General features: G+C 40.4%; 2 protein-coding genes across 2 annotated transcripts in view; both read left to right on the forward strand.

Moving 5' to 3' along the window:
• IQGAP2 (IQ motif containing GTPase activating protein 2) overlaps positions 1 to 6138 on the forward strand; it is a gene marked incomplete at both ends in the record, with an annotated part of 120340 nt that extends 114202 nt beyond the window's left edge. Inside the window, 7 exons of the mRNA XM_079548113.1 lie at positions 188 to 329; positions 2022 to 2109; positions 2885 to 3097; positions 3781 to 3941; positions 4413 to 4556; positions 5421 to 5529; positions 6025 to 6138. Of these exons, the coding sequence (XP_079404239.1) occupies positions 188 to 329; positions 2022 to 2109; positions 2885 to 3097; positions 3781 to 3941; positions 4413 to 4556; positions 5421 to 5529; positions 6025 to 6138 (971 nt within the window). The remainder of the gene's footprint in view (positions 1 to 187; positions 330 to 2021; positions 2110 to 2884; positions 3098 to 3780; positions 3942 to 4412; positions 4557 to 5420; positions 5530 to 6024) is intronic.
• Positions 6139 to 14322: 8184 nt separating this feature from the next.
• Positions 14323 to 21411, forward strand: F2R (coagulation factor II thrombin receptor; the record flags this gene model as incomplete). The annotated part of the gene is given in 3 exon segments (XM_079548541.1): positions 14323 to 14409; positions 14413 to 14416; positions 20216 to 21411. Coding segments are annotated over 3 exon segments (1287 nt in total).
• Positions 21412 to 21796: the final 385 nt, after the last annotated feature.

Raw genomic sequence — 21796 nt, forward strand, 5'->3', positions numbered from 1 at the left:
TGTGGGCTTAGTAGTAGATGGCTTACAGTTTTGTTGGTTTGAAGTTCAAAAAACAATAAGCTGCTATGAATGGTAGGAATGGGTTTGCTATTAAAACTTCTGACAATGTGGTGATTTATCTATGCTATTGTTTTGTCTGATGCACTGGGAAAGTTGGCAAACTGAAGTGAAAGATGTTTCCTTGCAGGGGAAGGGTCTGTTGATCCCAATGACCCTAACAGGGAAAGCACACTAAATCAGCTTGCAAAAACAGAGATTTCATTGTCTCTAACAAGCAAATACGAATTACGAGAAGGTGAAGATCAGGACCTCAAAAGCCTGATGATAAAGTAAGTTTAGCTCAAAAATATATATTCTTAAAAATATTAATGTGAGTTTCTTCCTTGTTTAAATGTGTTTTTGAATTTTCAAAAGCCAATTTGTACTCAGATGTACTCAGGTTTTGAATAAGTCAGAGAAACTGTCAACTCTTCCAGAACATTTCTATCTTTCCATGAGCTTTACTGCCACTTGTATTTTGGACCATTAGACCAACTAGTGAGTACTTCTCCAGGAAGTTCTAAAATAATTTTGCTTTAAAACATCACAGCCTTTGGAAATTCAAGATGAAAATCTATTTAGGTGTGTATGGGTGGACAGTATTACTGTTGTCTCCTCCCCCACAAATGAAAACTTGTTCCCTGACCTACTGCCATCAGCCAATGGAACAGGATGTGGCCGTCACTTCTGCATGAATAGTGCATGCTTTCATGCAGGGAAAGGAAATGATGTTTATTCTACTTGGTTGGCAGATAAGAAATGGGTAGTGGGATAACCCATGAAGTCAAAATCCTTTTCATAAAAGCATTTATTATCATTTATTAGCATTCCTTTTTCAAAATTATTTAAAATCGTCCTGAATAAGTATTAGCTTATAATAATATCCTGTGGCTAACTGAACAATGGGATGCGTTTCTTTTTTACCTCTATCTTTAATAATACCTTCTTCCAGAGAAATATCAATGTATTTATTTTTAAATGGTTTTGTTAAGGCATGTGTGGCAAGACCAATGATTTATAGTTACCTCTGTCTAGAAGACTTCAAGGTGCAAGGGAGCTTCCTGATGTAGCAGCTTACCCTCCTGGCACAGGAGGAGTGAGGCTGAGGTCTGTCTGTGCTGTCAGTCATTCCCACTCTGCTGCTCCCTCTGTAAAAGCTCGAGTCAACCTCAAGTAGTCAGCATTCTTTTTTCTGTAATGTTGTATGCAATTGTACATAATTATATCTTTTATTCCACCCCATTACATATTTGTCAGAACTACCAATGTTGACAAACATAGCAAAAAAAACTCCGCCCCTTTTTAAAATGGTCATTTACCCATGTAAAGTTGAGGTTTTATCACAAAAGATGCGTTACTTAAAAACCTAAGTTGCATCTTCAGGTTTCTGTTGACTCCTAAGGACAATAAGCTGTATCTCATTTGTAATGGTGCCCTCTAAATAACACAATTCTGTGGAGGGACTTTCCTCGAAGTATTATAGATAAGTTTCTACCAAAAAAGAACTCGTTTACATATCAGGGTGCAACAGCTTTCCTTCTTTTGGTGAGGACGAGCTCCATGTGCAGTCATTGGAGAAACATCAATGCCTTATGTCAGCTGCACAACTCCTTCAGATTCTTCCACTTCATTTTGTAAACATGATCCTTAATGTTCCTGCCTAATTCAGACTACAGAAGTATGACATTTCTTCCTCCTGCTATATCATGATAATTAAACTACTCATGTAGGCTGCTGTTTTGCTATGCTAAGTGGTGAAAAGTTTTCTAAAATGAAAGAGAGAAAAGTATGTGCTTACCTCTCTTCTTGACTATGCAGAAGTCAGATGTTCAGTTGTCAGTGGAATATCTGAAATACAAGAAAGTAAGCATTACCAAGTATAAAGGGCATGGCATGCTTGCTAGTTTTACTGTTTAATAAATTGAATGCAGTGATGATCCTTTGATAACTGTTTTCTAATATCCATATATCCTTTTTAAAAGGACCAAAAGACTTATTGTGGATATGATACGAACACAGCCAGGGGATACACTCTCAGAAATATTAGAAACAACAGCTACTGCACAACAGGTGAGTGCTGTGTTGCATCTGAATAGGGAAGAAAATTATTTTAGTTAGCTATTTGAAAGAATTAACAGATTTCTAACAGCTTTTCCTGTCACTGTAATAAATAAATTGTCAATTTTAAAGTACTTAGCTCTAGAGCATTTAAAATGCAAGACTTCTAATTGTCTTTCACTCTGTGTATGCTAAGAGCTTTGGAGGAACATAGCAAGATTTAATGTTTGGTTTTTTTTAATCTAATACAGCAACAACAGCTTTTGTTTTAAATGTTTTGTAAACATGTCATTTTCTTTCTTATTCTGTATTATTATCAAATAGCCTGAGGTGTATCCTTCTGCTACTTCTTATTTTCTCTTGTGAACTTTCAAATTTTAAGTTCTCTGCTGCCTAGTATATTTGCTTAAGCAACATAAGCAAACACAGGCCTGGGAATTGCTGCTAGGAACTGAGTGGGAAGAGCTCCCAGTTGAAGATGTCCCCTGGAGACACTGAGTGCGTAAATCTTAGCTTACCTCAGTGTGTGCATGTGAGTTGTCACACAACTAAGCCAGTGAGTCTTCTAGCTAATTTCAAATGTGCTTGAATTAGTTGAAATTTGTGTCTACTGAGATTAGTTACTTCAAATGTGAATAGTAAGGTAAAGTACAAACCACTTGGTAAGAACAGAAGAATAAAGACTGCACCTCAATCCTTAGTAATCCCCATGAGAACTGAATGCATCTGGATGTTTAACTGTTAGACTGAATTGGAAAGTAACTGTTCTGGATTTCTTTTTACCCAGGAATCTGAGCACTCGAAACTTGTGGAAAAACGCGCCATTTTAGATTCCAAAACTCCAGAGAAAATGAAGCGCAGTCAGTCTATTTTTGAAGATGGGCAGCTACCAATAGAACAAAAGAAAAGGAAAATTCAGAGAAATCTCCGGACTTTGGAACAAGCAGGATTAGTCTCTTCAGCAACAAAGTACCAAGAAATTATAAATGAGATTGCTAAGGTAAATGAAACGTGTTCCTTGTATATGGATGGATTTTAGGCATCTAGGTTCAATCCAGTCTAGACAGAGATAGTAACAGATAAGCCTGGATAACAATTGCTACAGCTGCACATTATCCAGTTCATGTAGTTATGCAATAGAGTACTATCTTTCCTTTAGATCATCAGTGAACTAAGATTTGATTCTTCTTTGGATGCTCCAGTCTGTTAGTGTAATGCCTTGGAAATGGTAGCAGAGTTCAAGACTCCACAGCTTGCATTCACTCAGCTTCAGCTACCCCCAGTCACCATGAGCAAGCAGATACAGGCTTGCAAGCAGAAGAGACAAAGCTGCTGTTTGGCGTGGGCCTTAGTGCCAACATCTGCAAGGCTAGCTTTCCAGCTGGAAGCTCCAGTAGCTCTGTTGGGTTTTGAGGCAGCAGTGTTTGCAGAGGTTGTGGTAATCCTGCACTGCAGGAAGCAGAGAGCTTGGAACCATCCATCTGATCTCCCTTCCAGCTCTTGTCTAGTAGCTTGATTTACCCAGAATTGGAAAATTGTGATTTCCCATCACTGGCAAACCTGAGTAGCGATGTGATTATCTTCTGTTTAGTTACATAAACTATAGTCTTAATACTAGTCACTTTTTTCTAAATATCAAGTTAATAATCCTACTGCGTAACAAATCTGAATCCTCTATTTTAGGATATCCGGAATCAAAGAAGATACAGACATCACCGAAAAGCTGAACTGGTGAAACTTCAGCAGACTTTGAATGCACTTAACTCCAAGACAGCATTTTACGAAGAACAAATTAATTATTACAACACCTATATAAAAACTTGCTTAGACAACTTAACAAGAAAGTGAGTACATTCTTCTTGTCTCTTAATATTTCTACATATTCTATGAGGAAGGAGGGCAGGTAGAAAGTTTTCTTTCCAACAGATAGACATGAGTGGAAATCTTCTCAATGCATACCAAAAATTAACTTTAATGGCCAATTTTATTCAATGCCCATTACTGTATGCTTCCAAACTGCTGTTTTTAAATGATGACTGTGGACTCTTTTAGATAGGGTTTGCGTTTCAGAATGAAGTTCAAATAAGCACTAGCAAATATTCTTTCAAAATCATTGTGAAAAATGTTTTGACTACTTGTGAAGTGTTTAAAGTTCCCCTGAATTCTCAGACTTGGTCTGAATTTCAGTTTAGTTCATTAATAGCAACTAAGGAGGGCAATGAACGAAGGAAAAATAAAGCTAGAACAGTAGCTGAAGTATAAAATACAAAATTTTGTGCTGGTAATCACAAGCCATTTTTCTTGTTCTCTCCTAGAAATTCAAGGAGGTCAATTAAACTAGATGGAAAAGAGGAGGTGAAAGGCAGCAAGAAACTGAAGCAGGCATCATTAAAGTACACTGCTGCTAGGCTGCATGAAAAGGGTGTTATCCTAGAAATTGAAGATCTTCAAACCAACCAGTAAGTGTGGCACAAAATAAGCATTTTCTAATCCACGTCTCCTTAAGGAGTCTGGCTTTTGCTATTTGCTTTTGCTAAGATGAAAGTATTTTCATCTTCCTGCACTGCATCTAACATACCTCCAGATTTTAACATTCGGAGGAAACATGACTCAATTCATTTTTTCCCCTTGCATCTTGCTGCATTACCTTAGTAAAATACAGGAATTAAGTGGGTTTTGGCATTAGCTTAGATGAGATGCATACAAGGTGTGCAGCACATCCACAGCTAAATAACTGATTGATGCAGCTGTATCAATTATTTTTTTCTTCCTGACCAAGCATTTTCATATAGTTGAGTAAATACCACATAAGCTATTTCCTGACTATGGTAAGATGAATAGAGCTGGTAGCTTACCATGCCTGTTCTCTGTGGTCTGAGCTGTGACCATCTCTCCTACCCATAATAGTGAGGTTTTGTAAGGGTCTCTTTTTTGTAGTGTCTGTAAATAAGTGCTACTATGGCTATACTTCCAGCTTACAGAGCTCACATTTATAGGCCAGATGGCTATGAAGTTTTCTAAGGCAGATCATTTAATTTGCAGTGTGGTTTCTCATACCTTACTGCTTAACTAATGGCAAAGTGACAGATGGAACAGTGCTGGGAGCAAAATTTAGGACAGCATTTCTGACAGTCCTCCAGTGTCTGAGCTGAGGACCAGTGGCTCCAGTGGCTGCTGCTGTGAGGGAGATAAAGCTGTTCTTACACACTGATGCCTCTGGTGAATTTTTTTTTTATTCTGCAGATTTTCCTCTTGACTGATTCTGAAGTATTTTAAAACTGCATAGCATACCATACTCAATGACTCTTATGTTTTGATTTAAGGTTTAAGAACGTGATGTTTGATATCACACCTGGAGAAGAAGTGGGTGACTTTGAAATCAAAGCAAAATTTCTGGGCGTCGAGATGGAAAAAGTGCAGCTTCACTTCCAGGTAGAGTACGAATGTTCTCACTGTGCTCTGTAGCTACGGTTGCATTTCCTCTAAATAGGAAGAATTTCAGACTTCTAATATGTCCATGAACTTGTTTGATCAACAGACAGGTCAAGAAGACAGGTCGAGTATGGAATAATTATGTAACTTGTGTAGGATGCTGGGTTTGGAGTAGTGAGAATGTATATGCTCGAGTGACCACTGCATGCATCAAACCAAATGCCATACTAGTTCAGTGGAAGAAGTAAAAGCCAAGAGAAATAAAATACACAGGAAACAATCTTTTTTTTTTTTTTTTTGCCGTTATTAATGGCCTATGATTAGGGATCTAGAGAACATGCAGTGTTTTCACACCTACCTAATAGTTGCTTGTAATTGTTTAAATTGTGAAGGACCAGGAGCTTAAGATGGTTATTACATGATGAAACTGACTTGATCTGGTTATTGTGAGGTATGGATTCAAGCAAAGGATAATGATTTTATTTATGATTACAGGATTTGCTTCAGATGCAGTATGAAGGTGTGGCTGTAATGAAAATGTTTGACAAAGCTAAAGTGAATGTTAATTTGCTCATATTCCTGTTGAATAAGAAGTTCTATGGAAAATGAGTGTCTTCGGATATCATGGACTACATCCATCAGTAGGAAGTCTACTCAGTATTTTTTCTTGCTTTTAAACATTTGAAATTTGTGATTGGATGCTTTTTAACTTTAAAAAAACTAAAACACCAAATATTCAGAGGAATGTACACAGTGCCTTTGCATCGTTGATATTAAGCAAAAAAATAGGAAATAGAATATTTTAAACACTTCCAGATCTCATTGGTGTTGGTACCTTCCAATCAAAAACATTGTTTAGGACATTCAGCTCTTGTGGATATTAAGTAGACAAATTGAATTTAGTTGAATATATATGCCTCTTCCTATTAAAAACATTTTTAAATGACCTCAGATATATAATATAGTTCGTATTAGACTTTTAAGTATTTACCAAAAGAAATCCTGATTTGTTTCTAGGGGATAGCTTGCACAAATATTTAGTTACATACTAAGCCTATTTTCTGGCAGTTGTCAATTGAAAGAAAACTTATTGTGCAATTCAAAAAATTTTATAGGTAATTATAAAGTGACAGTAATGTTTTACTTTGGAAAAATATGTTTTGATTCATTCCTACTAAATAAAATGCACTACTGCCTTGTGTAAAATGACATTTTCTACATTCACAACTTTTTGAGTGGCATGGGGGTATCTGAATGGTAAACAGCTGTTCAGTTTGAAGTATTTGAATACATAAATTGTGCCTGTCTGTCTTTTTTTTTTTTTTTTTTTGTAAGAAAATAAATGCAATAAAATCAGTATTTAGATTTTTTAAATATTCTTTGGAGATTGTTCTATGTAAAATAAATTTCAGTTAATTAAACTGGCTTGTTTCCTAAATTACATTTAAAAAGGTAATTAAAGTAACAACCCAGATGGTAATGAAAGAACTTTTTTCAGCATTTTTATAAAATAAAATTTAAACATGGTTGTCCTTATAGTACACTTTGGGAAGGCTTTTCAGCAGCGAAGACTTCATAACCTCTTTATGCGTTTGGAAGTGATGGTGATTTTTCTGATAAAACAGCAATTACATCTACAGGGCAAGAGCTTGTAGAGGGAGTAATGTAATATATAAAGTGAGGGGAAATAGCTCCTGCTCTTGCTTTCCTTGTGACAAATCACTTTAAAGATGAAAGTGAAGTGAGGCACTCTGGAATAGATTGTAAAAGCGAATATACAGATAACAATTCTGAAGATGAAATAAAACTCAAGTTAGTGGCAGATAGATACTGATTTGTTTACAATACAAGCTGAAAAAAAGATGACACTTACTAGAGGTAGTCCTTAGGCACAGCGTAAAGTGTGAGCACTTCACTACTTTACTTAAAAACAGCTAATATTCCTAAGAAAAACAAACAGTTCCTCAGTTCTTCCCTTTTTCTTCCAGCTAATTGCCATTTAGCATTTATTGGCTATGCTGATGTTACTCTTTAGCATTAACATCCAGGTTCTCCTAAAATAGTTGGTAGGGAAGCTGAAAGTAGCACATAGAAAAAGGTCAGTTGGAAGGGACCTGCAAACACAATCTATTCCAGCCCTCTAGTTTGATCACTTCAGGGAGCTGCAGGGAGCAGTGAGATCCTCTCAGCATTCTCTTCTCCAGGCTGGGCAAACTGAGTGTTCTCAGCCTCTCCTACAGCCCTGTTGCCAGTTTTCTTGCCTCCTCTGAATGCTTTCAAGTATCTTTATATCCTTTTTATGTTGTTCATAGTTCAGCTCAGAACTGCACACAATATTCAAGGCAAGGCTGCTCCAACACTGACTGCAGTTGAAGAGTCTTGACCATGTGGCTGTGCTGTGCCAATGTGTGATTTGCTTAGGCTGAGCCTGCTGGCACCAGCAGCCCCAGGTCCCTTCCTGCTGAGCTGCTCCCCAGTCACTCATCTCCCCCCTGTGCATTTTCCTTGCTTGCTCCTCAGTCTTGCTCCAGTGTCTCTGGATTCTTCTTCAAGGCCTGCTTGGCTCTAATGTGACTAGAACCTTTATTGGTTATCTGCTACACTTGCTTACTAAAAGTTTTTGGGTTCCCAGGTAATGTAGGGAATGTAAGGTCTTTATGTTTAGTGTCACCTCTTTCAGCCTTTTACTGACATTCCTGCTTTCCTACTACACATCAAAGAGTAGCTTCCATTTAATTTGTGATCTCCTTTAGAAGCTTTTTTTTCTTAATTAGCTGGTTGTTTGTCACTGAACAAACAATAAACCCACTAAACAAGACGGACCACAATGGCTCCTACCTAAATATAAGATTGACAGGAACTACCAGGTACCATGTAATTGGCAGAGCAATTCTGTACCTGTTAAACTGGCAGTTCTACTAAAAAGTACAAAAAATGGGCTTCAAGGAGGTTACTTCAAGCTGCAAAACTTTGGGCCTCCAATTGTATGCAGCTAGATACTACTTGATGAAACCTGGCTCATTCAAGAAATGATCTCATGGAAATACTTGTCTTGCTAGAGATGAAAATGGAGGGAAAAGCCAGAATAGATTAATAGTGCTTTACTCACTTGTTTCCATCACTGGAGGAATTGCATCCTTCCTGTCTGTTTTTAAGGCTCTTTTCTTAGACAGTAATAGTGAAATTATAATAACCAGTGGTCTTTGGCTGACAGCTGTACAGTTCACATTTTTCTACCTCTAAAAATAAGATTTTTAGAGTTGACCAAAAGTGCTTTACAATTAACTCAGTTTGTTCGAGCTTGTTCATTCTGATAGAACTCTGAAGCTCTAAAACAAGCCACAGAATTGCAGAGAGAACGTCTATCTTATTTGGCCAAGCAAAGAGGAACACTATTACAAGTGACAGCTTGTGGTCTGTCTTACTGGATGCCTATCTGCAAACCTTCTTTAGCAGCCTTAGAAGAAAGCAGAAGCAACAAAATAAGCTTCCCCCTAACAGCAAATTTGAAGAGAAACAGTCACATATGACTTCAAACAGTTCTAGATTACGTAGACAGCACAAGCCTTTTCCCAGACCTGGGGGACTGGTTTTGCCTCTAAAATAAGCTTCTAGCGTCTCCTTTTTAGAGCAGTAACTACCAACCTGAGTCTTGCACCATTGTGATCTCGTAGCACCTGACCATTAGAAAAATGGCTGCTTCCTCACTGACATAGCAATGCTACTAGATTGTTCTAGGCTATCTTGGTATTTCTTGGTTGACCTGCTACGTTGTACAGGAATGAAGCACTGCAATACTGCAATATAACATACTCCTTACCAAAAAAAAAAGCAAAACAAGAAGCTGAGAAAGATGGAAAAAAGACAGAATTTAAAAGTGATACAAGTTTTAGAATCCATGAACTCTTCACTTCCCTTACAATTAGTTTACCCAGACTGAAAAAGTAACAAGTTGAGTTGCATAACTACAGGATACAAAAGACTTTAATTCGGTGCAAACAGAAAATCCTAAAAAGTAGGACTTTTTATTCACTTCCTGTATCTATAGTAATCCAACTTACAGTGGTACAAAGAACATAGAATCATAGAATCACTCAGGTTGGAAAAGACCATAAAGATCATCGAGTCCAACCACAACCTAACCATACTACCCTAACTAACAACCCTCCACTAAATCATGTCCCCGAGCACCACATCCAAATGGTTTTTAAACACATCCAGGGATGGTGACTCAACCACCTCCCTGGGGAGCCTATTCAAAAACCCTTTCTGTAAAGAAGTGTTTTCTGATATCCAGCCCAAACTTACCCTGGCACAACTTGAGGCCATTTCCCCTTGTCCTGTCACCAGTCATAAGAGTCCAATCCCATTCTCACTGTAAGAGCCTTTCAGGTGCCAGAAGAGAGCAATAGGGATAAATAAATAAGGGATAAATAAGATTTTTGAACATAGAGCCCTGAATCTGTTGCTTATGCCAGAATGGAAAGTTTTTGCTATGAGTATGACATGACTTTCCCTTCACATCTTTCATGGATTTAGCAATCTGTGGATTATCCCCAACCAGTGGCCCACTAGTAAAGACACCTAGAACTTGTAAGTGTGTATTTCTGCTGAGATCTAGTAAAACATTTAAAAAGATATGTTTATACTGTGGTTTAACCCAGCAGACAGGGAAGTACCATGCAGCCTTCTGCTCATTCCACCCCCTATTATGATGAATATTTAAACATTATAAACTCATATATTTGAAGTAAAAAAAAAAAAAAAAAAAAAAAAATTGACTAATTTCTTTGCAGAAAGTTCTTTAATTGATACTTGTTCCTAGCTTATAAAGTGAAAGTCAACTGTGTAGCACATTGCTCCAAATACCTGACCTTGATTCCAGATGCAAATCTCTACACAGCACTGTGAAGCTGCCCCATCCAAAGTATCTTCAGGGCACTAAGGGTAGGCACTTACGGATACTTCTTGGACATGTCTCCAGATGTGTAACAGTAGATCAGACAAATGAGATTCTTGAAGAAAAAAAAAAAATACAGATAATCTGTTAGCTTCACCATGTCATTTTTTTCTTTCTGTCTGCAGGGCATTATCAAATTTTTGAAGCAGCCATCAGTTTTGTCATTTTCTTTCAGCCTTCAGAACAGCTCAAAACCACTTGGAAGGATACTTTTTGGAGAAAAAGCCATCATCCCAGACTGGACTGATGGCACTTTAAATTTAAATCCAATTTATAAATTTGACACAAGGGAAAAAAGAGTTTGGAAAGCAATGATTAATTTCATTAAGATGTGTCAAATAGTCTGATTGTTGTAGATGAGAATGTGGTTGCACACTACAGCAGAATGGTGAGGTCAGAAGGTGATTCTGGAGCTCATCTGGTCAAGCAGAGACACTGAGAGCAGGTTGCCCAGGACCACATCCAGGTGGCTTCTGAAGACATTTATTCTGGATGTGGCTGGAGTCAGAGTTGATTTTCTTCATAGTGTCTGGAGCTCTGTTGATGCTCTGTTTCAGCTCTGGGAGAAAGACAGTACTGATGGCATACCAATGCTTTAGCTGTTGCTCAACAGTGCAGCACAGAGCCGAGGACATTTCAGTTTTACAGCTTCTCTTACTCTCTTGCCAATGAGGGGCTGGGGACCACAAGGAACTCAAAAAGGACAGAACCAGGGCAGCTGATCCAAACCAGCCAAAGGGACGTCCCATAATATATGGTGTGCTTTGAAAAAACTATAAAACTGAGGGGAGTTGGCCAGGGAAGGCTAGCTGCTGCTTGGGGACTGGTTGGACATTGGTCAGTGGGTTGTGAGCAATTGTGGTGCGCATCACTTGTTTTGTAAATATATGTTTATTTACTTATTTGCTTACTTATAAAATTATCATTAGAATTCTTTCTCTCTTCCATTTCTGTCTTAATAAATAGTTTTTACCTCAACCTACAAGTTTTACCCTTTTCTCTCCGACATCCCAATGGGAGTGAGCAAGAGAGCAAACAGCTGTTTAGCTTCCTGCTGGGTTACCCGCAATAACTTCCAATAATGAGATCCTACAGCTTCTGGACAACCTATGCCAGTGCTCTGCCACCTACACAGCATAGCACAGAAGTGTTAGGTGGTGCTCATATTTGTGCCTCTTGTGCTGGCACTGAACAACAGTGAGAACAGACTTCCTGAAGCCTCAGTTTCTGCTATGAAAGAGTCTACTAGAATGAAAATATCTGCTTATTTTCAAGTGTGTGTCAGAGTAATTTGGCATGTTGTGAATATTGGGGAAAACAGTGCAATGCTTCTCTATAAAACCAGTGTTCAAAGCACAGAAATCCTCGCAACTTGAGGATGTAGTCCCACTGCAGATCTTAATCTGTCACTTCTCTAATCTCCAGTTTGAACTCTTGGCAAAATGTTTCCTTTTGAATTTCTCAGTAAAACAGAATTCTTACCATACTGCTACATCTGCAAGGAATGGAAATAGGTTCATGGCATGTTTTTACTATATATGGTGTGTTAGTTAGTTCTGTGTTTGTTTATACATATTCTTTTCAGGGCCATCTACATTTAGGTCATTAATGTTACTCTGCTGTGTGCATTTACAAAGATTAAAACCACATTTGAGTCTAATAAATACAGACTACATAAATGGAGTGCCTCTAACAGAAAGCACGTACACAAAGTTCTAAGTATTCACAGGGTGTCTGAATTTCATTCAGTGAAGAGAATTTGGTTGATTTTCCTCAACTTGTAGAAGAGCAGAGTAATGCTTCAGAACTGTATGCAATGTAATAGCTAAAAAAAATTGGTGTTTACATGAGTGGCACAGTGAGTTTTCCCCACATAGACATTCCCACCAGCAAATACTGCTGAAGGCATGTCTCTTGGCTGCTGCAGCTTTATGAAAACTGCAGCACGGAGGATGAGTTCAGATCACAAATAGCTTCTGTTTATTCATACACTAAAAAGATAACATTGGCTATGAAAGCCTCTGCTGTTATGCTACCTTCACGTATTCTTATACAGCAGCAAGATCGCAGAAGTACCTTCTGTGGCTTCACTCGATCTTCCAAAACAGAAAAAAAAAGCACTAACCTCTGATTAAAGTATTTTCTGAATTGATAAAAACTGAGTCCGTGATTAAGTAAATGCTATTTTCTGTGGGCTATACACTATGCCCAAGGATGACAGAGATTTATTTGGTCGTGGATGTGTCTCTTGCTAGCAACCACCTCTTACCTAGCAGCAGAAGTGCTGGCTAGCAGTACGGCTATCACACTTCTTTCTTCATGCAAACAGAGGTCAGCCGTAACTGTGGTAACGTGGAGCAGGGGCCAGAACTGTGGGAAGTGTGCTGCAGGACAAGATGAGATCAGAACTGGAACTGACTGGGCATCGGTACTCGCTGTCAAGAGTTGACTTCCCATCCTTGTTATTCTCAGTTAAGTACCAGTGTTTCTGCAGCAATGACACGACGTCCTGTAAGTGATCCAGTTCTGAACAGAGCCTTCCTCCCGTTATTTCTGTATTGCTGTAAACACAAATGTATATAGTTGAGGACAGGGCTGCACACCCCAGCAAATCACGGGACGCGTAATGCTTACGACGGCAGCACATACCTCAGGAATAAAATACACTCAAACTACCGGTGGAGTGCCATAGCATTGTCAGCAAACACAGTCTAGACGATAGCGGGAAAGCTGTCTCCCACGGCAGTTCTGCCAGCACACCGGCCCTCCACCCGCGAGCAACGCGGAGGGGCAGCCCCGTGCCTCCACCCGCACAGGTGCGGCCGCATTCAGAGCAGCTCCGCCCAGCGCGCAGCCGCGCACGGAACAAAGCAGGCGTGAGAGCCATGCGGTTGAGGAGTAGGGTTTGGTTGTTTTGTGCATCCAGCGTGGCGCAAACTTTCGGCTGAATCCCTTTGTTTTGCGTTTCTCGTTACCCGCGGGACACCACCGGGACAGCAGCACCTCCCGCTCTCCCCTCCCCCCCTCCAGCCCCGGCGGCGGACCCGGCACCGCTCGGCCCTCCCACCGGAGTCCGTCCCGCCCCGCCCGGCAGGAAGGCGCCCCCGCCTCTCCCAGTGGCGGCCGAGGGGCGGCCCTGCTCCGCCCGGGCCTCACTCGCTTTCCCGGCACGGCCGGGACGGACGGACAGCAGGGAGGCGGCGGCCATGGGGCTGCCCGCGCTGCTCTGCGCCCTAGCCGTCCTCAGCTGCCCGATCTCACCGCCCGCCGCTGCTGCCCGAACCGGTGAGTCGCGGTGTCGCCGCTCTGCGGGCTGCCTGGAGGCGGGCGGGAGCTCTGCTCGGCTCGGTTGTGCAGCCGGACTGGGCGGGCGGGGGCAGAGCCCGCTCGCTTCGGCGCCCTGAAGCGCTGCGGTGGGTGTGCTCGTGCGGCGTTGTGGCTAAAACGTGAGAGCCCGGGCGCCGGGCGGATAGCTGCGCTTTGGTCAGAAAACTGTTGATTGGGTTTGGTTTTTTTTAGTATGCGCCGTAGTTCTGGAATACAGATGCCGGAAAGCTCCGGCCGTGCCGCAGGAGAGGTGATTGAAGACAAAGAATGGTTTACGTCCATCCCGCTGCTGAGGGGCGGCCGAGCGGTAGCAGGTGATGGAGGAAGGAAGGGGCGAGGAGGCGGGATGCGGCGCTGGGTGCCCCGGCAGCGCGTTGACAGCTCCGGGAGCCCCCAGAGGGGCTGTACGGGTAGCGCCGGGCGGGGAGATGTGCCAGCACCAGCCAGCTCAGAGCGTGCTCCCCGATTAGTTGGCTTTCTTCTTTGTTTAACTAGCAGTAGCGCTAATGACAGCGTGCGCTCTGCCAGGTGAGACCTCGGACCAGTCTGGCTCACATCCCGACTTGACAGTGCAGTGCGCGAGGAAGGAGTGCTGAAGACGTGTGTGCAGCCTCGTGGGTTCTAGCCGAGGTGCAGTGGTGCAGAACTGAGTTAAGCACTTGCAGATAGCAAGGATTCTTCTTCTGCAGGGTGCTGTTTAACGCTTCTTTCAGTGCAGCGCTCCTGCCAAGGGAGCTGGTCAGAAGAACAGAGGGTCTGCAGCTGAGGGTAGGCCTGCTGAAATGGGCTGAAAGAGAACTGAGCTGGTGCTTGTACTGGGAGGAGAGGACCAGAGGGAGAAACCTAGTGCTGTTATACAGCTTATCGTCACAAAGACATGAGGGAATAGAGAGGCCACAACTGTGTTTATGCTGGCAGGGAACGGAAGTGTCCTTGTTGAAAGAAAAGGGGGGAATGTATGCGTGGGAGGTAATCACAAACTACAGAAGTTAATGTTGGAAGAAGACTGTTCTGCTGAATGCTCTTATTCCAGTTTAAGAAACATCCAAGCTTGTTTTCCTGCCTTCTGCAGTGTAGACTTCATTAAAGAACATCCTAAAGCGCATCATTCATTTGCTGCTTCCTTAGGAAACAATGAAGAACATAGTTACTGTATGATATCACTCAGGCTAAGGGAAGAAGAATTCACATTATTTGATGCACAGTAGAAGCATTAAAGCCCAACACCTGAGCATGTCTTCTCTCTCCTTTCACCCACTCCCACAGCAGTGTCACTTCCCCACTGTCCCATACAGCAGCCCTGTTTTCACCACAATGTACTTAGTTCCCATTTCATTTGCATTGTTCTGTCCCTAGGCTCACTCTGCCCTTGCACCTGCAGCTTCACCCCTGCTGTCTCCTTGTTCCCTCATTATCCACAGTTCCCACCTCGTTGGCCTCAGCTGGTCCTGCAAACAGAAGAAAAAAGGCAGTTTTGCAGTGGGTGCTGGGCACTTGTTTGTGAGCTCTTCAGGTTTTGCCTCTGAAGCGCCAATCAGCATGCTGGCTTAGGTCTGAACTGGCCCATGCTTTCCTGTGTGGGGGTAGGTGGGTGAAAAGAGAGATGTTACCATGGCTCGGAACCAGCACATGTAGTGAAAACTATGGAGAAAGGAAAGCAAAAAGGAACAGTGTGCAAGAAAATGGTACTTCAGTAAGGTGTGTTAAAACTGCTACTGCATCATTTGTGTCATACAGCAATGAATACTGTATAAATGGAGAGATGTGACAAAGAATATCTTAAAAAAAAAAAAAAAAAAAAAAAAAGTTTATTGTTACAAAAGCTAGTCAGTGTCATCTCTCCTATAAAATTATCTTCCTTATGAACATGTCTCACTTGCACATCTCAATCAATCTTTACCTAATTTATGTGCCACTAAAAAATTTAGATTCTAGATGCAGGCTATACAAAGGGGAGATACAAGAAACAGTTTTTGTTGTAAGCCAGTGGTGCAGCACCACAACGAGTAATGTCCAGAAATCAGTATAAATGATTGCCCAGTGGCACATCTTTAACTGGCTTAACCAATGTTTAGTTTCCACTTCATAAAAACAACCACTGGGAGATGAAGATAAATATTGCTTGTTTATAAATGAGTATATAGAAATACTTCAGATTTTCTCCTGGTGCTCGGGTGATGTGGGGCAATTTTAGAGATTGGTTGAAGCTGTTGTATTGTTTGCTCTCTACTTTTCTTCGCACAGTACAGTACTCAGTAGCTCCTTACCTATGAGAGCAGATGTGAAATGAAATTACAAAATAGCGCTGTGTAAAACAAAGCATCATCTGTCAGGGTAAGCAGAATATGTGAATGATAACCACAAATCCAATAACAGCATTCAATGGAAGACAGAACACTATAGTTTGTTAAAGACAAACGGTCCCCAACTTACTGAGCTTTCTGTGTCATTTCCCTGTGCCCTGTTGAAGAATTAGTGTAAGGATCACAGGCGGTAAAAGGAAAATTCAAGCTACGGAGTATTTTTACCTTTTGAAGTTTTTTGTTAGAAGCAAACTGTGTATGTAGCGCAACGTCCTGATGACAAACCACGAGGATACAACTTCAGTGATTTATCCCATCATTCTTATTAAACCAGGGCTCTTTCATACATAAGTACAGGCAGCTATTAAGTCAGTTAGAATGCCATTAATTATCAAAATAATAATCCTGGAGTTTTGACCTCTTTCCAGAGGATTGGGTGTCAGCCTAGCAAAAGCAGGATGACTGTTTAAATGCTTGTGATTATTATGCTATCAAACCTTTATTTCTGTTCTAATAAATTATTTCTGTGGCTAAAAATGACTTAAGCTGTAGCCAAATGTATTTTAGAGACATATAATGTGACATCTTATACAGCTCAGACTGAATACCAAGAAGATTCTGGCATAGCTGTAACTGGTAGTTTTAAAATCTTTTCTGTAGAGCTACTGCTTTTGTTTTGCTATGCTGTCATAGCTTATAAGTAAAGTTTGTTTCCTATTACAGATCATCATACGTTTACTGTCAAGGTTCATTAAAATCTTTTTAAATAATACATTGTCATTTCATCCTCTGCCCGATCTGATCATTGGCTTTTTCAAGTAAACACTGACACACAAGGAATCCAGAACCCCCGGGCAGTAACATTCTTCCTTTCTGTTTTATCATGCATGAAAAGTACTGTTGGTTTTTCTAATAGTGTACACACGTGGCTTGTTCAAACAAATATCTTTGCAAAGGAAAAGAACTGGTATGTGGCTATCAATATCTTAAGATTAAATTGAACTTCGTTAAGAAAGTTTAAATTCCTGCTCTCTCAAGAGAGGTGGAGTAACAGCAAGGTTAAGGTCTCATCCCATTTTCCCGTGCTGCTGAGTTTCAAGTATCATCTAAGTTTAAGGTAAGGACATGGTGTTGTAACAGCGTCAGGGTTGAGTTTTAAGCTCAAAATTAAGTCACTACTTACATGAAGAATACGTAGTTTTTGCCAAGTGTTATTTCAGATAATGTTAATAGAATTCAATTTACTTACGGAATGTTCTTGTCCTGAATTATTCTAATAGGTTTCTACTTCTAGAAAAGTTTGATAATGGAGTAATGCAAACTCAAAATACTTCAGTCTCTAATTCATCTTGTAAATAAGTTAGCTCCAGGAATTCAGCGCGTAATAAAATTATTAGCAATGTTTAGGTAACTGTAAGGAATAGCCAAACAAAGGTCAGTGGCTGGTAAATAGAAACTTTACCCAGTATAATAGAAACTACCCCAGTAGTCATTTTTCTCACAGCTTATTCATACTGTTCTGATGAGTCACTTTAAAGAAGTAAGACGAGTTACTGGCAAGAATTTTGGCTGTAAGTGACTTAACTGCCAGTCACTATGGATTTGTGGGTCCACATAGTTCACTTGCAAGTCCTCAAAAAGTGAGACATAGCAGCGTTGCTTCACTGCAGCACTGCTAGCTGTGGTGAGGCAGCAGAGGTGGAGTGCTTTGCAGTTCGGGGGTCAGGGAAATGAGAGGTGCTTGTCAGCAGCACCTCAGCTCCCATGTCCTGTAGACCTCAGTAGCACAGTTCTCGTCTCCAAATACAGCTCTGTTCTCACCAAGGTGTTTATATCTGTGCTCTCCTCTGAAACATGCTTACCTGATGTGAAACCATGTCACGTCTTCCTTGTGCTTTGGCTAAGGAGGAACCAAAAAGGAGCTCTGGGGTCTGGGATGTCATCTTTGTCCTTTCCTGAAGTTTTTGGTTTTAGAAACAGCAGTGGAAGAAACAGATATTTGAAGTTATAAAACAGGTGTGTACTGGAGAGATGAGAGATGAGAGATGAGAGCTTTTTCATCACTCCTACTGATGTCTCAAAGCTTTACTATGAGACTTGTCTCTCGGCAGGAGAAATCAGGGTGTTCTTATTTTTCAGTTGCATACAGTTCTGATTTTTCCAAGGGAGGTGAACACCAACGGTGTCAATTGTGACAGGTTTCTCTTGCCATAATCACTAAGCAGTGGAAATTGCATGACTATTCAGATAGCTGCAGGCTCAAGTTAGAGATGTTAAAAATAACTTACACTGCATCTGAACTGCTTAACTAAGAGCTGAGTATTCAAGCCATCTAATGACTTGGACTTAAGGTCTAAAATCACGAAAGACGGGGGATCTGTAGTTCTGCCTTTTGATAATGTTTTCTGTTGGAGTGAACTCTAGATCCTTCTGTAGTAGATCCTTGTGTAGTGCCCTTCTGTGCAAACACTGTATACTAAATCTCTTGTACTTCTTTGCCTTTTGTGTTTTGGTAGATAGTTTCCACTTCATTTTACACAGCAATTTCCAAGGTTTGAATTTTTCCCAGCAATTTTTTTTTTTTTTTCTCTCTGAACTTTAGAGGATGCAATCAAGTAACATCATACACAAAAACAGTTATCTCAAACATCCCCTCTTTTGTGATACCCACCCCTTCCCCCTGTCTCCCAGGATTGCTGCTGTGATACAATGTGATACTGCTTTAAAAACTAAAAATCCCCAAGTCCCTCTACCACTGCTATGATTTCATCCCACATTTTACTAATGTTCAAGATGCACAAGGTTCCTCTCGTGTATCTGCTCACAAAGGTTAGTAGTTGGCTGCTTACAACTGCTCTTGTTACCACCTGCTTCGTTAAGATGCTTTTGTTCTCATCTGCATTGAAAAATAAATGATTTAAATTACTGTAGAACAAGCAACTGCATCTAAAGAGCAGCATCTTTAGATGGGTGAGTTACGCCTAAGTATTTTCAGCTCACTGATTCAAGCTTACTCAACTTAGTTTTTATTGTGGTAGTCTAGAATTCAAGAGATCATTTGCCTACTATAAGCAGTAGTAGCTGTCACTTCTGTCAGCTTACAGAACATCTCAAGTAACCTACACCTAACTACAGTAAGCTGAAAATGATGGTCTTCCAGAACAGTTCTCCAAAAAATTATCTGAAATAGTATCTACAATAACTCTCCTGATGTTTGTTTTGTTTGTTTTTACATATGTATGCCTTTGCCACACGTTCAACTCCCTGTAATTCTCACTTTCCTAACTTGCTATGGCTACATTCCAAAGGCAGACACCCTTTTCTGACTCATCTTCAGTAGCAGTCACTGAACCATGCTGCAGAGGAACTGGCTGTGGAGACAACCCTGGTGGCAGGTTTTGGAAGTGCTATAAAGGCATGCTGGATGCATGCCATCCTCAGTACACTGCAGATTACAATAAGTAGAGCTGCTGGAGCATTTCAATCAATGCAAGCTGTGGCTACCTGTTCAGCATAGGCAGAAGGCTGATTCATGCCAGCACGGACAGCTGCAGGAAGGCATCTGCCATCTAACTGTAGCTTCATCAGGCCATTGGGATGTCTCCAGAGACTACAGAAATATCTCAGTAACTCAATGTTTTAGTTGCATTTTAGCTTTTTGTTACTTTAGTGACATATAATTCTAACAGGAATTCTGGGTATGAGTGCCATGTTTATCCCAGTACCTCATTTCTTAGAAAACGTATGAAAGGTCAGACAAAGAAAATCAGTGGATGGCAACTTTATAGGTCTTGTGTTAAAGTAGTCCACATATATGAGATTGATTTCTTAAGCAGAAAGAGAATTTAGTTGCTGTCAGAAGGAGCTTAGAAGCTGAGAGTTAAGTGTTTGTGGAGGGCATTTTACCCAAACGTGTAAGAGGACCTAAACAAAAAAAGATGGACCAGTATCTGTGAGCAGACCACGCTTTGAATAAGAAATTAGCTGCATTATTTTGTGTTACTAATATGATTTTAGATTTCCTCGTTGAAAGATATTTTCACTTCACTGCATGTGTATATTTGCTTTCTAATCTCAGTGCCTTCTTATGTTTCAGACCACGCATACAATAACAGCAGCGTAAGGGGCAGAACTTTCCTGATACCTGACCGTGGTGAACCTATACCTGTGGAAGATATTGAAAACAGTGCTGAAAACGATTCGGAAGTTGGATTAGGATCTACCAATCAGAGTAGATCACCTCCACATGAACAACGAACAGTGTCAGTGGAAACAGCAAGATATCTCACTAGTCCGTGGTTGACCCGTTTTGTTCCTTCGGTTTACACATTAGTGGTTGTGCTCAGCCTTCCTCTGAACGTTACAGCCATATTTGTGTTTCTGAAAAAAATGAAAATTGAAAAGCCAGCTGTAGTTTACATGCTGAATTTGGCTCTTGCAGATGTACTGTTTGTAAGTGTGCTCCCTTTCAAGATTGCTTACCATTTCTCTGGAAACAACTGGGTATTTGGACCTCGGATGTGCCGCTTCGTCACTGCTGCTTTCTACTGTAACATGTACTGCTCAATAATGCTCATGACAAGCATAAGCTTTGATCGCTTCTTAGCAGTGGTGTACCCCATGCAGGCTCTTGGCTGGCGTACGTTAACACGTGCCTCAGTGATTTGTTTCATCATATGGTTGGTAGCAATAACTGGAGTTGTACCTTTTCTCATCAGAGAGCAAACTATGGAAATACCCAAGTTGAATATCACAACCTGCCATGACGTGTTAAGGGAATCTGAGCTTCACGGCTATTACGTACACTTTTTCTCTGTCTTCTCATCTGTTTTCTTTGTAGTGCCATTTATAATATCTACCATCTGTTATGTGTGTATCATTCGGTGCCTGAGTTCTTCTAGTATTGTTGCAAGACAAAATAAGAAGACACGTGCCTTGCTCCTGTGTGTGGCTGTTTTTTCAGTCTTTGTCATTTGTTTTGGGCCAACCAATGTCCTGCTATTAATTCACTATATCCATTTTTCATACAACAACAGTTTAGAGTATCTCTACTTTGCCTATCTACTCTGTGTATGCATCAGCAGTGTTAGCTGTTGCATTGATCCCTTTATTTACTACTATGCTTCCTCTCAGTATCAGAGACAACTGTTTAGTCTCTTGAGTTGTAAAGAGACTTTAGATCCTAACAGCAGTAACAGCAGTGGCCAATCAATGTCTACCACTAGCAGAAGAGGCACGTGCTCTACTAACGCAAATAACAGTGTCTACAGCAAATTACTAGTAATACAGTGAGATCATGTGTCTTACACATGCTTAATTTGTATACAATTCAGTCAAATAAGGAGATACTATATCCAAGAAGTGCAGAAGCTTATACCAGGTTGTGCAACATAGTTTCATTACAGTAATGCACAACCCAATTTAGTACAAGTGTATGTATTTGTATGTGTATTGTATTTGTAAATAGATTAGTGTTGAGGAGAAAAGTATTTCTTAATAGTATCTGTTGACTGTTTTTTAGATGAAGTCCTTTTTACAGACAAATATTTAAATTGTTAGTGCAATTTATTATGGGGATATCATGAAATCCTATTGTAGGATTTTCAACTATCATACAGGTTAAATTTCTTACTTAAGGAGTCTGTCCATCTAACCGTTATTCTATGAAGCAGTGAAA

The sequence above is a fragment of the Tetrao urogallus genome, assembly GCF_951394365.1.
Source record: "Tetrao urogallus genome assembly, chromosome: Z".
In the NCBI taxonomy this organism is placed as follows: domain Eukaryota; kingdom Metazoa; phylum Chordata; class Aves; order Galliformes; family Phasianidae; genus Tetrao; species Tetrao urogallus.